Source organism: Bos javanicus, chromosome 4 (assembly GCF_032452875.1).
Source record: "Bos javanicus breed banteng chromosome 4, ARS-OSU_banteng_1.0, whole genome shotgun sequence".
Taxonomy (NCBI): Eukaryota; Metazoa; Chordata; class Mammalia; order Artiodactyla; family Bovidae; genus Bos; species Bos javanicus.
This window is the reverse complement of record NC_083871.1, coordinates 10594700-10611949: the sequence shown is the minus strand read 5'-3', so window position 1 is coordinate 10611949 and position 17250 is coordinate 10594700. Positions and strand designations below refer to the sequence as shown.

General features: G+C 42.2%; 1 protein-coding gene across 5 annotated transcripts in view; it reads left to right on the top strand.

Moving 5' to 3' along the window:
- The window catches only part of CDK6 (cyclin dependent kinase 6), a 261465-nt gene that overhangs the window by 174993 nt on the left and 69222 nt on the right, over nt 1-17250 (top strand). For all 5 annotated transcript variants that reach the window (XM_061413439.1, XM_061413440.1, XM_061413441.1 and 2 more), the window contains exon 5: nt 6094-6203. In XM_061413439.1, the coding sequence (XP_061269423.1) occupies nt 6094-6203 (110 nt within the window). The remainder of the gene's footprint in view (nt 1-6093; nt 6204-17250) is intronic.

Below are 17250 nucleotides of genomic sequence, written 5' to 3'. Positions count from 1 at the left end.
CAGCTGCCCTCTTAAAGCTAGGTGTCTGTGTATAGAATCCTGGCAGGCATTTTTGTATGCATAAGTGACTATTTACACCCACACATAATCTTTAATAAAAATGGAAAAAAATTTTGCGCTGCTTCAAGACTTACCTGTTCACTTAACAGTGTATCATGAATATCTTTTCATGTGAACAGGAATGGGCACGATGACAGCTAACTCATCTTTCTTGATGACTGAATAATATTCTCCTATTGGGAATTATTGTGGAGTAAACATCCTTGCAAATACCTCTTTGTATACTAGTGTGAGTATTTCTATAGGATAAATTCCCACAGATGGAACTCTGGTTCAGAGACATAGGTACTATTAATTTTATAGATACTGTCAGATTGTCCTTTAAAGAGGTTGTGCGAGTTTGCCATTTAAAACACACAGGGTTCCTTCCTTCCTTCCTTCCATACCATGGCCAGCTCTATAATAGTGGTATTCTGTCCTTTCTGCCCATCAGGCAAAAACGATGCTCTCTGATTGTATTACTTTATTGTATATTGTTGTATTATCTTATTGTGTTAGCCTTCCTTCCTCTCTCTCCTTGCTCCCTTTTCTTTCATTCTTTTTCCTTCCTTTCTTTTCTTTCTTTCAATGAGATTGAGTATCTTTTCTAGTTTTTTCTTTTGAATTTTTTCATATTTTTTATCCATTTTTCTTTTGTATTGTCTTATTGATATAATTTGTTCTAGATGTTCTCTCCCAGGTTGTCATTCACCCTTTGCATTTATTTACAGTGTTTGCTGAAGAGGATTTCAGTTTTAAATAGCTGGATCTGTGAATCTTTTCATTTCAGGCTTCTAGATTACCCATCATGCTGAGAAAGGCCTCCACATCCCAAGATCCTCTTCCGTTTTCTTCTAATACATTTTTCTAGCTCTGTTTCTTTCTTCTTATACATGGTATAAAGTAGGGATCAAACTTATTTTTCTTCCAAATGAATGGCCAGTTGTCTTGCTTTCACCTATTGAAGTGTATTCTCTCTCTCTCTCTCTCTAAAATGAAACTCAGCCTATCAGAATATCTTATAAAATATCTTGTAAATATCACCTTATAAATATCTCATTCTCTTTCTGAACTTTATTCATTTTTTAATCTGTTAGCACCTACTGTTTTATTTGCTGTACCTGCTCCCCTAGTGGCTCAGACGGTAAAGAATCCACCTGTAATGCGGGAGACCTGGCTTCGATCCCTGGGTTGGGAAGATTCCCCTGGAGAAGGGACTGGAAACCCACGCCAGTATTCTGGCCTAGAGAATTCCATGGAGTGTATAGTCCATGGGGTTGCAAAGAGTCGGACCCAACTGAGCGACTTTCACTTCACTTCAGAGTGTATTTTGGTGACAAAGAACAAATCCCCCTCATCCTAATTTCTCAAACTGTTTTCAGCTCTTCTGAAGTGTTATTCCGCCAGAGGCACCTAACTATCAAAGTTAAGTTACTCCCCCACATCATTGGATTGTCTTACATTTTTGTGTTAAATGCAGGAACGATAATTATCTTTATGATATGGCTTTTTCCCATCTTAGTCATAGTCTGTCTCACCATTTATTTAGTTTTTATTTTATATTCTTCAATAACAGTGTGTCATTTTTTTAATACAGATCTTGCTTTTTTCAATTCCTCGGAGTTTCACATTTTTTTGTTACTGTGTGAATGCGGTCCTTTTTCCATTATATTTTGTAGCTGACTTAGAAGCACTTGTGTGTTTGTTTTGTGCTTTATGTCTACTGTCACCCAAATTTTTATTATCTGAATAATATTTTGTTGTAATTAATTTCACATATTAAAACATAAAGCCAGTGTGTATAAGGCAGAAACCCTTAGAAGGACAAGGAGATTCTGGGGGAAGGAAAGCACAGACTCAATTATCTTTCAGTTTGACACAGTATAGAAGAATATAAGTAAGGATCTGTGTGAGGCGAACTAATTAATAAAGAACTTTACACTTAAAAGAGAGTTCTCTTCTTATATCCTATGAAACAAAAGCCAGTAAAATGCATAGTCATAAAGGATAGACATTCCACAGGTTGCATTCTCTGGCTGTGATGTAATAGCACTAGCAATTAAATAATCCAGCAATTAAAAGTTAACCATAAATATCTGATAATATGGAAATTTTAAAACTCTTTTCTAAATAATTCTTCATGCTAGTTTATTCTTAAAGAGAAAATTAAAGATAAATTATGTATTATTTAAAGCTGAACAAAAATGAGGAAGGTTTATTTAATAATATATAATTAAATGTTCTATCATTAATCAAAAGTGAAAATAAATTATCCAAGTTTCAACTCAGAAATAAATTTTAGAAAGCAATTAGGAGGGAGGATTTAAAAAGATAAAAGTAGAAGTCAATAAATTAGAAAACAGTAAGGCCTCCCAAAATGAGAAGACATTTTGAAGTCAGTTTTTTAATAATGTAGCTAAACTGTCAATAACCCTGACTGATATAAAGAGGAAAAAAATTAGATTTCCTTTCTCAGAAAACCAAAAAAATAAATGAGATGAAAATAATTGCAAGAAATATTGTATAAATTTAAGCCAATATATTTTAAAATCTAGTCTAAGGATTTTCATAGGGAAATTCCTTATCATTACCAAAATTGACTCAAAACAACATTGAGACCTGAACAGACTAATTACCAAGAAGAAAGTCATGAGACTGTTAAAAACATACTGCTTGGAAAGATCCAGATCCAGGTGGTTTTACAAGTGCGTCCTATCAAGGAACTGATTACTCGTATGCTGTTTATAATATTCCAGAATATAGAAAAGGATGGACAGTTTGCATATATCCCTAACAGCAAACATGAAAAATTACACACAAAACAGAAAACTGTAGATTAGTCTCATTCATCAGTGTAAGTTAGTGCCCTAAGTAAATAGTAGCAAATAGAATCCGAGTCAAATAAAAGAATAATAAACCATGACTAGGAATGATTTATTCCAAGAAGAGAAGGGTGGTACAATATTGGGAAATCTATTAACCTAGCGTTAATAGAATAAAAGAGAATGGCCAAATGGTTATTATTAATAGACTTTTTTTTTTTTTTTTGGCCTCCCAGCATGTGAGATCTTAGTTCTGTGACCAGGGTTTGAACCTGCACCCCCTACATTGGAAGTGTGGCATCTTAACCACTGTACCACCAGGGAAGTTAGACATTTTTTAAAGCTTTTGATAAAAATGCATTACCCATTTTGTGTGGTAACTAAATTTTAAAAGGAAACAAAAGGAACTTCTTAAATGTATCAATATTTTTCTTATTATTTTAGCTGTCTAAACATTTATTTGATGATCATAATAAGTATCACTGGTTAAAGTACCAGAAGTGAAGATAGTTATACTAAAATGTTTTAGAATGGGTGATCAGTCAGAAATCACAGCCTCTTTAAACAGCATTAAATAATGCTGTATTCAGATTAAACTTTTCATCTCATGCGTTTGACTCTATTTCAAACTGAAGTGAGAAGATAAATCTGTAATCTCACAATATCTCTGTATATCTGTAAACCACTGGAGTTTAAGGTCCGTTTGCCCCTGCAACTTGGTTCACAGTGTGTTAGAGAAACAAGGAAGTGTTCCTCCAGCTAGAAATATTAGTAATACAGAAATAAATTACGTAACTAGACACTGGAGCCCAGAATCACTTTTCTTAACAAAAGTAGCGAGTACCTTCTCTTTGGGGATTGAATTTTTCCCACTTATCTTCTTATTATCACTTATCACTTATTATTAAGGAATGATTGCCTTAAAATCATCAATTTGGTATTTGTTGAAACACAGTTGCGACATGCTCAGTACTATGATGGGCAATTATAGACATAATGATGGGCGAAAGCAGATCCATGGCCCCAGTAATGACCCATATTATGAACTACATTATGTGCTAAGTCGCTTCAGTTGTGTCCCACTCTGCGAGAACTCCATTACAAGATATGATTTTTCGGTGGCAGTGGGTCCGGAAAGGTGATGATATCAAAGCTGAACTTTGTAGGAGAAGCAGAATTTCAACCGGTGGAGGAGAAAGTAGAGTTTGTCAGACTAGAACAGTGTCATCAAAAACCATGGAGGCAGGAGCTGGAAGATACGTTTGTATAATTGAGTGCTACTCAAACCTGGCCAAGGGTTAGGGTTACCTAATGAAGTTTAACCAAAAGAAAAAAAAAAGGAGGAGGAAGAGAAAAAAAAAAAGAAGAAGAACTGCAGGGCCCCCACCCATGGATATCTAAGTAAGTTAGGGGCAGGATAAGGCCCAGACACATGTGTTTTTCTAGACCCCCCAATCCTGGTGCACAGTCAGGGTTGAAAGCCAGTGATGTGGTCTCACGTGTGACTAGGCCATGTGTTTCATTATCAGTCAGAATCCTGTGAGTTGGTGGGACTCAAGTGGGCAGGTTTCTGCTCCATGTCATGCTGCCAGGAGCCACAGTCATCTGTTGGGGTGACTGGTCAGGCTGCAGTGTCCAAGATGGCTCACTCACATGGTCTTTCAGCCGAGAGCTCAGATGAGGCTGTCGGCTGGGACATTTCTGTGGGCTGCTCATTGCACAGCAGCTGGTTTCCAAAAGGAAGCATCTTCAGAGCAAACATTCAGAAAGGCTCAGGTAATCCTATAACCTAGCTTGCTGCTAAGTCACTTCAGTCGTGTCGGACTCTGTGCAGCCCCAGAGACGGCAGCCCACCAGGCTCCCCCGTCCCTGGGATTCTCCAGGCAAGAACACTGGAGTGGGTTGCCATTTCCTTCTCCAATGCGTGAAAGTGAAAAGTGAAAGTGAAGTCGCTCAGTCGTGTCTGACTCTTCTCGACCCCGTGGACTGCAGCCTACCAGGCCGCTCCATCCATGGGATTTTCCAGGCAAGAGTACTGGGAGTGGGGTGCCACTGCCTTCTCTGAGCTTAGGTAGTCTCAGATGTCACTTCCACCATATTCTGTTGGTCAAGCAAGTCACTAAGGGCACCTCAGATAGAAGGGAAGGTGAATTAAACTCCAGTCTTTAATGAGAGGAGTGTGTATATAAGGAAAGAAGGCAATTGATGGCAACCATTTTTTTTTTCCCAAAAATTTCTACTGCAGTCCTGATGCATTAAGTTCTATAGCATCAACGCAGATAAACAGAACTTCAGGAAATCTAGATAGACATCAGTGAAAGTGCAATTAGGTAAAACAGAGTAATGATAGAAGGAATCTGAATAATGTAAAATGCTATGTAATAGATGCGGTATTGAATTCCTTACCTGACAAGAAAGAATGTATCTTCGATTCAGACATCCATAGAATTTCTGCTAAAAAGAAGCACTCAAACCCCCATTTGCTCTTATAAATCTAGAACCTGAGTGATATGATTTCCTCGCCTTTCAATGTTGCAGAAATAGTTGGTTGTGCTTGGTTTATCTGTTATCACACTGCTCGGTTTAAAGCAGGGCTCTTCCCATGCAGGAGTCCCTCCCTTTGGACGGCGTTCTCCACGCGGTGTAAGCGGTTGGGTTGCACGTTCTCCCTCAGGTTCTTCATGTTTTGTTTTCTGACAAGAGTGGCATTGAAGGGGGCTTTGTTTTGATTCCCCACAGTCTCGTGATAAGAGTAGTTTTGACTTGTCCTGGGTGCTCTGCAGGCTTCAGGGTCACCATCCAACAGCCCCTGGAGTCATCTTCTAATTTCCCCAAATGGCTGAACTGGGAATTGAGCTGAACACATTGCCATCACCTGTTTTCCACGTAGTTTTTTTTTTTAAGCCCCTTAAGAAAGAAACCATAGTTTTAAGGTAAGGATTTGTTCATTTGCTTGTTTTTTAAAGTCCTTGCTTTTGCTTTCTGAAATTCAGTTATTTTGCCATCCTAGTAAGACACCCAGAGTCTGAGGTGGGAACCCAGGTTGTGGGGATGATGTAATTTCCTGACCTGTCAGCCATGAGCCCACGTTACTTACTGCTCCAATCTCAGTGTCCCCGTAAGATTTTAGGAGCTCTTTCCACACCGAGTCTCGGCATGAAACCGCTCAGAATGAGGCGTGAAGCAGACGGCCGTCGCCCGCAGTAACGCTCAGATCCGCTTGTCCTTGCAGGTCGTCACGCTGTGGTACCGAGCTCCGGAAGTCCTGCTTCAGTCCAGCTACGCCACCCCTGTGGATCTCTGGAGCGTTGGCTGCATCTTTGCAGAGATGTTTCGTAGAAAGTAAGAAATACTTTTTGTTTCTCTCTGTCTCCCTTGGAAAGAAATGTTTGGGGTCTTGGATAATTTAAGTAGCAGTCTAGTATCTCTCAAGTGGGATCATGGTATCCACATCCATATGCCTCCGGCTCTCACTTCCAAGTCTGTCCAGAAACTGCCTTCGCAGTCCTTGCAGGGTCACTGGGTGTCGTTGTCGCTTCTGGCTCTTGGAAGCTCTGTTTGGAAAAGAACACTCCACTGTTCTTAACAATTTATTGTTTCTCTTGGTGATACTAAGACATGGTAAATGTGAAGCATGTTATGGAATTTTTTTTTAGTGAGAAATATCCTCAAGGTGGCCTTTTCCACAGGAGGAAGACCAGGGATATTATGTATGTGGAAATTTTGATGATGGGTTGACAAAACAGAATATTTAGACAGAAAAGGAATAGACAGACATCTGAGCCATTTCAGAATACTTTAAATGCTGTCAATTAGAGGAGAGATTAGACAGACTCAGGCACTATAGAGGGTGGAACTAGAACCAGAGATATTAAAATTACAGAAATAAAGATTTTTGCTTAGAAGGTGAAAAAAATCTAATGATTAGCGTTATCTGAAGAGCAGATCAGGGCTTGTTCTCACTGGCTATCGAAGAAGAGAACAGGCCGCTGCACACTGAGATGTTTACAGCGGTATTCCTAGAGCGGGTGGGTGGGCTCGACGGCCTCCAGGGCACCTTTGACTCTGAAAGTCTGCGGTTCCTGTGTGTGATTTTCATATCACAAGAAATAGCCAAAACAATATAATAAAGATCTGCCAGGAAAAGAACCCACACCTTGGTACTAAACTCAGCCTGGTTAAAATTAAACAGAGAGGCTAACCAGAATCTAATCTCTCTTTGTCTTCTGTTTTTATTTCCATGGGAAAATGTGAGTTTGGAAGCTGAGTATTCTCCCAAGTTGGACATGTTATATTCAAAATGTAACTCCACAATAGCTCACAAGAAAGAAATGCAGTCAGCCCTTGTTTGCTTGCTCATTTGTTTGTTTTAACCAAAGGAAATTTTGTTCCTGTAACAAATCTGGGGACCTGCTTCTAGACCTCAGCAGATTCATGCATAGCTCACAGAGGGGTATCAAAGTACACAGGTGTTTAAGGCAGGCCTATTGTGTGCCAGTCACAGGACCAAACCTCTTTTCATGCATACCTTCTTATTTCTCACAATAAGAGATAGCTGAGATGCAGTGGTAAATTTATTTGTCTGACATCAAACAAAAAGAACGAGGGCTATTACTCCAAAGGAAGTCTTGTGAGTCTGGTGGTGTTTTTCTACCAAGGAGGGAAGGGGAAAAAAAGACCACATTCAGCTGCAATGTTTGCTAAATAGGCTAAATAAGTGGCTCTGAAAGTGTGGTTCTTGGACCAGCAGCACCAGCAGCACTTGGGGGACCTTTTGGAAATGCAAATTCTTGGGCCTCACCCCAGACCCACTGGATCAGAAGCTCTTAGGCTGGGGTTCAACAGTCTGTGTTTTCACAAGCCCTCCAAGTGATCCTAACTCACCATCCAGGGTAGGAGCCACTGGAGTGGAGATTCATCAGTGGTGGTGTGGTTTAGTCACTAAGTCACGTCTGACTCTTTTGCAACTCCACCGACTGTAGCCCACCATGATTCCTCTATCTATGGGATTCTACTCCACCCAGGGATCAAACCCACATCTCCTGCTTTGGCAGGCGGATACTGAGCCACCAGGGAAGTCTCACCAGGGGATAGCAATCTTTAAATGTACGACTACCAGACCTCTCTCTGGAAATTCTGACTTCTTATTGGGCTAGGGCCTGGCATTCTTGTCTTTAATTAAAAGTGCCTCATGTAGTTCTTTTCTTCAAACAAATGTGGAAAATATTGGGTTAAACACTTATGGTCAGAATCAGGAATAATTTACTGACAATATTGCAGTGTGGGAGTCAAGACAGTCATTTCAGTTCATCCCATGAACCATTTGGTGCCGATGAGAGATGGTTAGAGTTTGGAATTACTTTGACATCTAGTGCTGTGCTCGGTCGCTCAGTTGTGTCCAGCTCCCTGGCAACCCTATGAACTGTAGCCCGCCAGGCTCCTCTGTCCTTGCAATTTTCCAGGCAAAAATACTGGAGCGGGTAGCTATTTCCTACTCCAGAGGACCTTCTTGACCCAGAGGTCAAATCCACGTCTCTTATACTGTCAGGGAGATTTTTTACCACCAGCGCCAGCCACCTGGGAAGCCCCGATGTGTCTAGCTAGAATTATCCTCAAATGTTAAGATTGGGTCCTTCTTTTGTTATGAGAGGAGGGGGATCAGTTATTTTTCAATAGTATAAAACTTGAATACCAGCCATAATTGATGATAAAACCAGTCTTTTTCTGGAAGATGTTAAAAGAAAGATGAAATTTAAGATATGTAGTGTTACATGTTCTCTAGTAAGGAATGTGCTATATTTTTAAGTGTAGATAGCCACCACTTATGGGACAATTGCTACCCACATTTTCATTTTACAGCCACTTTTCATTTTTACAGCCATATTTTCATTTTGCCACTGATGTGGTGGTATAGTTGGTAGTCTGGTTCCCAGACTAGCTTGCAGAGAATCCTGTAACAACCTGGAACATATACAAAACGTTATTTATGAAAATTTTCTGCTTAACAACAGTTTCTTCTATGGGAAAATCCATTCTGTGTTCAGTCCAGGAGACAGGAGTACCCATCTCTTCACCCAGCACTGGATCTGACTGAGAAGGGACTCTGATGGAGGCATAAAGAGAGCCTCCTCTGACATCAGCAGCAACAGTCTGCTTCACAGTTCTGGGAAAGCAAGCTGCTGGGTGGAGACCCCCTGGCTCTTCAGATGTGCACAGAAGAAAGTAGCCCCTCTCTAGGAGCCTTATACTGGGAGAGCAAACGGAGAAATAATTGCAGGCAGCAGGAAGCCATATCAGAATCCAGACCCATGTGCCTTTAAGGCTGAAGGACAATGAATCCATCTGGGCCTGCCATACACGCCCTTCCTGGGGCGGGTGCTCTGTCTCCTGGGTAGTTCCTGCCGGTTTGGATGCGACCTTGAAAACAGCCATGGCATCTGACCCCTCTTCCTGCTCGGTTCACGTTTTGGTATTTCCTGCGATAACACCCAGATATCTGAATGTGCAGGCTTCTCAGTCATGCCAGCTGAATTCTGGGGTCCAGCCACCAGCTTGACCTGCTTCCACCTTGACTCCTGATTCAGTGCAGACCCACCTGTTTGTGGTGTCCAGCTGAGAGCACACAGGCCATGCCTTCTGGAAGCAGACTCTCATTGCCTTAGCTGACCCTACATCAGGGAATCCTGGCATGTGTCCCCTCCCTCTGGCTTCCTCCTTGTTGCTATGGCAGTAGTTCCCAAATTGTGTCATCTCTTTTAACACCTTCATCATTTTTGCCATACTCTTAAGATAACTATACTTAGTTTTTCTACTATCTTAAATTAATTAGTGTTATCTCGCTAAACCCACATTCTGAGGACTGTTAATTCAGTTTGTAGATGATGAACCACAGCCTTCTACAAGGAGTGTGAATAACTTGTCCATGGACATACAGCTCTTCTATAGGAGAACCAAATTTGAACCCTAGTCTGTCTGACTCTCTAATCTTTGATTTTTCCACTCTGCCATGTTTCTGCCTTGGCTGTGGTTTTACCTGTGAGGCCATATTTTTTTCTGCATTAATTTATGCATGATTACAGTGTAGCAGCAATAATATTTTAAGGAGGTGAAGAAGCAAACCATGCATCTAATAGCTTTGACTTCTAGTCTCTCCTATAGTGGAAAGGCTGACCAGTTTTCTGAGAGGTGCCTGCCTTTTATTCTAGAATGGGATACCTAAGAAATATGAACTCAGTAAAAAGAATCTTAGGGCAGATGGTTGACAAAGAGCGAGAGAGTTTGAATACCACCTGTCATTATTATATGAACTTAATAATTGCTACACTGACCTTCCGTGTGTGTGCATGCACTCAATCATGTCTGATTCTTTGGGACCTCATGGACTGTAACCTGCCAGGCTCCTCTGTCCATGGAATTCTCCAGGCAAGAATACTGGAGCTGGTTGCCATTTCCTTCTCCAGGGGATCTTCCCGACTCAGGGATTGAACTCGTGTCTCTTGCGTCTCCTGCAGTGGCAGGTGGGTTCTTTACCAGCTGAGCCATCAGGGAAGCCCCTGGATCTTTTATCTTCCTCCTTTAACTCTTCATCAATGGGTGATCCGTCTTTACCCCACACTGAGTCATATTTTAAGACTAAAAAACATTGCTGCAAATTGGGTGAGTAGACAACTATTCAGCTTGAAGATTGGGATGAGATGGATAGAGGGATGGACCGAGGAGTGATAGAGATTGATTTTTAACTTCATAGAAAGATAGATTCACAACTGTTAACTCTCCAGGTATCTGTCTGCTGCCCTGTGATCACAGTCTGAACTGTTTTCTGTGGTTTGAAAGTTATGGGGTTTTCCAAGTGATGGCAAAGTCATAAAAAGAAAACGCACATTAAAAAAAATAAAACGTGCTACTAATTCTTTGAATATGGAGATTGTGGTAAACAGATAGTAGTTCTTAGAAGTCCCAAGTTGCCAGCTAAAGTTGCCAGCTCTGTTGATCCCTAGCTAAAAAATGCCAGATGCCACCAAGAAGAACATAACAAATACAGTCCCTGTTAGAAAGAAACAAACAAGGCTTCATGATTTTACCCCGCCTCAGATGGTGGCCTCTCTCAGCTTGCCATAATTGATTTCTATGAATTGAACACCCAGTAGCTGAGAAACTAACAGTGAAACCGTCCTTTGTGGCTGAGCGGTCTGGGAGCAAACATCTTTAAAATGTCACTGAGTGCCCTGCCAACTGTCCTACTGGGTACTGTGTTGGCGTTCCCCATACTTGAGCACTTTACTCAGTGACGTCAGGGAAATGAGGTCCTTGACCAGAGGCTCTGAACACCAAGGTACCCAGGCAGGCCCCAGCCACTGAGAGGAGACCCATCACCCCAGCTTAGGTCAGAACATTTAAGTGGAAACCAGGGCACTCCCTGGACCCTGAGGTTTCTTGTCTCTTCTTGGATGTTTTCTTGGATCTCTTTTTTTCCTTCTTCAGAGAGGCCACCAGATGGGAAAAACTCCAAAGAAGGATTTACTTGAGTGAGGAAATACCCAAGGTGGTGGTACCCAGGAAAAGAACTGATCTTGTTAAACAGTGCACACAGGGGAGTTCTAAGTAAGAACAAGGAGTACTACTTTTCAATCGTAATCAGTGGTTTTTTTCTTACTCTTGATGTCCCTGATGCGGGGAACGATTGAGGGCAGGAGGAGAAGGGGGTGACAGAGGATGAGATGGTTGGATGGCATCACCGACTCGATGCACATGAGTTTGAGCAAGCTCCAGGAAACGGTGAAGGGCAAGGAAGCCTGGAGTGCTGCAGTCCGTGGGATCGCGAAGAGTCGGACGTGGCTTATCGACTGAGCAACCACAGTATTACTTTAACAGGAATGTGTTTGTTTTCATGGTGTGTGCTGAGATGCCCCCATCAGGCCAGCCTTTCCCTGTCAGGGCACCCCAACAGCTGCCCAGCTTCCCACCCCTTGGGTCTGACTCCCTGGGTCTGCCTGCCAGCCTGTTTTCCTGTTTCTTGCCTATTTCCTGCCTCCTTCCAATAAATTAATCTTTCCATTGTCGCCCTTTTTCCAAAACTTGTTAAAACTGGTGTAGGATCCTTGACCCTCGAGACCTTCTGAAGTAGAAGCCCCAACTGCATTCTGCCCATGTCACATCTTATTCTCCAAGATGTAAATGTATGTTCGTGAAGGGGGCCTACCTTGTGGCCCCAAAACGTGTCTTGAGGTTTTCCTCCTTAGAATCCTTTCAGTTCTTTTATCCTAGGTGACCCCTTGCCCTCTCTAAATCTTCCAGAGCTAAACCTGGAAGAGTCTCTTCAGGGAGGAGAACCGCCCCCTCCCCAGAGACGCCCCCCCACCTCCCGCCCCCACATTCTGAGTGTATGGTGCCTAAAAAAAACAAACCCTCAATAATGAGACAAACACCCCAGTTCAAAATGGGCGAAAGATTTAAACATTCACATCACCAAAGAAGATACAAGGATATCAAATAGGCATACAAAAAGATGTCCTGTATCAGTGCGTGCATGCTCACTCAGTCGGCTCTGTGTGACCCCCATGGACCGTAGCCCACCATGGAGCTGAGTGTCTTTATCTGTAAAATGGAGAGGCTGGGATAAGCTACTACATCCATGGCATTCTGACCTTCACAGAGGTATTCGTATCCTTCTACAGTCTAAGAGTGCCCAGCCCTTTTCGTTCCCCTACTCAGCTTTGTTCAGAGCAGTTTGATTTCATCTTTTTTATTTACTGGGCTTCTGGAATCTAAAAGGGTTTTACAACACGGGAGTAGATGTCGTCCAAGATTCACTCTAACTCTGATATTCTTTGCTTCGGGGCGAAATTGTGGCTTGGTCATTTCTAGAATTCTTAACACGTCATGCAGAGCTCACCCTTGCTGACAGGGGTTCTTATGACACATGCTTGTCGTGGTTCTGAGAACTCGACATACATTATACAATTTAATCCTCCCAGGCAGCTTGCCCCAGGATCCCACATCTGGTTGTTGCAGAGCTTGAACTCAGAGCTGTATGACCTGTGACAGGTACACTGAAGTGTAATGAGCTACACTGGGAAGCCGGGTGGGCATATAAATATATAGGGCAGCAGTTACAGATGTGCACAGCAGCGGGGGCAGGGGGTAGTGGTGTGTGCGTGTGTGTACATGCCTCCCTCTCTACGGTTCCTTTTTTCACACATTTAAATATATAGATAATTCACATGGAATGTCTATGAAAGTCTAAACCAGTTCTGTCCAATAGAAAAGAGAATGTGAACCATGTCATTTTAAGTTCTCTAGAAGTCACATTAAAAGTAAAAAGAAACAAGTAAAATTGATTTTTTAACATAATATATACAAAATGTAAACATGGAATAGGGCTTCCCTGGCTCAGATGTAAAGACTCTGCTTGCACTGCAGGAGACCCGGGTTCAGTCCCTGGGTTGGGAAGATCCCCTGAAGAAGGGCGTGGCGACCCACTCCAGTATTCTTGCCTAGAGAATTCCATGGACAGAGGAGCTTGGTGGGATCCTGTCCATGGGGTTACAAAGAGTCGGACATGACTGAGCAACTAACATACACACACATCCAAAATGTTATTATTTAAATGTGGAATAACTATAAGAATATGGATCATACTCTATTTCAACACTAAATTGTTAAACTGCAGTATATGTTTTATGCTGACAGCACATCTCAGTTCAGACTAGCCACATTTCAAGGGCTCATAGACATAGGTACTGTGTTTTACATTGGTGTTCAGTTACTGGAGTGGGTAGCCGTTTCCTCCGCTAGGGGATCTTTCTGACCCAGACGTGAAACCCACGTCTGCTGCACTGGCAGATGGATTCTTTACCTGAGCCACAGGTTTAAACCATCAAATGAAAAGATAAAGAAGAAACAGACAGCTCACTGTTTGTTGGGAAGGGGTGAGAGAATGAGTTCGTGCCCTTCTGCTGCTGCTGCTAAGTCACTTCAGTCGTGTCCGACTCTGTGTGACCCCATAGACGGCAGCCCACCAGGCTCCCTCATCCCTGGGATTCTCCAGGCAAGAACGCTGGAGTGGGTTGCCATTTCCTCCTCCAGTGCAGGAAAGTGAAAAGTGAAAGGGAAGTCGCTCAGTCGTGTCCGACTCTTAGCGACCTCATGGACTACAGCCTTACCAGGCTTCTCTGTCCATGGGGTTTTCCAGGCAAGAGTACTGGAGTGGGGTGCCATGGCCTTCTCCGCCATGCCCTTCTACCCTAGGCTTATTGATTTCTCAGTCTTTTGTCTCCTACATTGCCATCTTCTCTAGTTTGGGTGGAGGCCGGAGAAGTTGGGGTCCTTGTAAAACCAGCTGATGTTGATGCAGCGCCTGGCCTTTGTCCCTGAATCAGTGACACTTAAGGGGCAGCCTGTAAATACAGTGTTATCAGCCCTGGCTGATCAGTCTTCCCCACTGTGTCCTCTTCAAAAGCACGTGTACCTGGAGCCTCCGTCTCCACAGTCTCTGACTCTGCAGGCCATTTTCAGAAACAGGAATTGTGTGGGAAGGAACGACTCAGGGGGTGCAGATGCCGGTTAGCTTTATTTAAAAAAAAAAGTTTGAGAAATGAAAATGTCTTTCCTATTCTCCTATCCAAAATCCATTCCCAAAGACAATCCCTGGATATATTTCCAGATCTTTATTGCACATTCGAAAGTGTGTGTTTGCAAACATCTACATATGTATATGTATAGATAAATAGATAAACACATGCACACCTCTGTCAGTTTATCTCACAGAAATGGGCTTATGCTGTACATATGTTGCCTTATTCATTTTATTTTATCACAATATATTAGGTCAGTTCATAGAAATCAAACTCATTTTTAAAGTGCTGAATCATTGTCAGCTCATTTATTTCATGATTTAATTTCCCATTGATGAGCATTTATGGATTGGTTGGCTGGTTGCATTTGGTCTTATTACAGACAGTATTGCAGTTAAATCCTGTGCTTATTTTGTGGAACATTTGCCCAAGTATTTCTGTATGGGTAAATTCCAGAAGCAAAATTATAGGGTCAAATAACATGCCTATTTAAAATTCTGCTAGCTAAACCAAATTGCTCTCCAGCAAGTAAACTCTGTTTTTACCTTAAGGTGGGAAATAGGATTGAGAGTCTCAAAAATGAAGAAAGATTGTCAAAAATAAAACAAGACAAGGACTCTTACGTAAGCCCTGGCTTCCTCCTGCTGCTTCTACGCCTTTTTAAAAATAATGTCAAGAGGAAAACCTGAGTGAATATGGTAATTATAAAAACTGCTGTTAAGTTGGTTTGAAGCCTGAGGGACCTCTTTCAACTGTAAAGTTGACTGCGGGTTTCCTTTTTATCAGTTGTGTAGTGATAGGGAAGAAATCAACCTCATTTTGTCAGTTAAAAAAAATTATCGTAAGATAAAGACCCAAGCAGCTTTTCAGACTAGTTTTTTCCAGTGCGCAGACAGCATATGAAGATCATTCTATAGAGTTCCGTAGTGTGGAAGCTTGGAGAGTAATGTATACCGAGTTTTGATCTTCCTTCCAGCCTGGATGTAGACATGGGTACTCTTCTTCCTTAGTCGCCAGACCTCATGCATCTTTCCTTCAGATTTTGCCTTCTAGGGGACTTCCCTGGTAGCTCAGTTAGTAAAGAATCCACCTGCAACGCAGGAGACCCTGGTTCAATTTCTGGGTCAAGCAGATCCACTGGAGAAGGGATAGGCTACCCACTCCAGTATTCTTGGGCTTCCCTCATGGCTCAGCTGCTCCTGTAATGCAGGAGACCTGGGCTCGATCCCTGGGTTGGAAGATCCCCTAGTGAAGGGAACAGCTACCCGCTCCAGTATTCTGGCCTGGAGAATTCCATGGACTGTATAGTCCACAAGGTCGCAAAGAGTCATACATGACCGAGCAACTTTCACTTTCTTTTCACTTTATTTGCCTTCTGAGTCTATTCGTGGAAATAACTCTGGAAGCCCCTGCATCAGCCCTGACCTTGAAAGAGAAAATGAATCTAATGGTCTCAGTTCTACATCAGTCAAAGTCTTAGGTCTTGCTGGTTGCATCTCTCAACCCTTGATTTGGATAAAAAAAAAATTTGATTTGAGGCAAGAAGCGGCCCATTTTTAAAATATAAAACACTGGCAGAGAAAGTAGCTGTATTGTACATTGATAGCCAGCTGTTACTAGTCTGATCTTTCCTCCGTCAAAGGCAGACTTCTCATTGCTGTTCGTGGCTCTTACGAACATGAGTCGCTTCCCAGCAGTACAAAATAACAAGTACCAGGCCTACACAAAGTGATTTCAGCCGGAGCGTGGGCCTCTGATCTGAGCTGAGCCCGGCCCTGGTAGAGCCTGTAAAGCGCGATGTTACGTTCCATCTGTTGCTTTACAGCAACCGTGCAGCTGTATTGGCAAGACAGTAAATACAGTGACTAGCACGGTAAGTCCCCGGATGGGAACCTTCAGGTTGCACACGAGCAGAGCTGCACACACGCTTTCACATGTCCCTTCACGTGAGTGAGTTCACCTGTCTGGCACGCGTTGTCGTGTGCATGCGCCGCCCCCCCCCCGCCACGTGCCTGTGTTTTTGTGTACCTTACAGTACTGCAGAGTACAGTAGTACCGTGCTAGTGCAAAATACAAGTGTTCCTTTATTTGGTACTAGTTCAAGAACTTCTTAGAATATGCAACCTTAGATTCAAATACTTCTTTAAACATTATATCTCAAGTCTATAAAATAACTTCACTCTGGAGAATTTTGAATGGGAATGTGCATTAGCTATTACAGATACTGGATTTTAGATTAAAAATCAGATATCCAGTGACTTCACTGTGACCACATTTGTTAAAACTGAGTTCAATTTTGTGTGTGGTCTTTAAGATTTCATTGGATCCTTAGTACATATATTTATTTCAGCAGATATGACATTCTTGTGGGAAAAGTATTATAAACTTATCACAGTAGAGTACTATATAGCCAATGTGTTAGTTGGGTACCTAGGCTAACTTTGTTGGACTTAGGAACAAATTGGACCTACAAACAGATTCTCAGGACAGAACTCGTTTGTGTACAGGAAACTTACTGTACAGGGTATTTCAGGTAAATGTAAATTTGATGGGATTTCATTGTATGCCTAGGTAATTTCCCACAGAATGGTGCTGAAGAGCTAAATTACAACAAATGGTAAGGTGTGACAAAAAATTCTACTTGGTCTTGTCCTGGAGCGATAGGTTACAATGACAGTCTGTTGTAGCTCCATGTGGCCGCTGCTGTGGGATCTGGGTCTGTCTGATACCCATGCTCCACTGTTGAATACTGCGTTCCTGCCTCCCATCTGGCCTTCCCGTAGTGGCTGGAGGAGCTGATGTCTGATATACTCAGT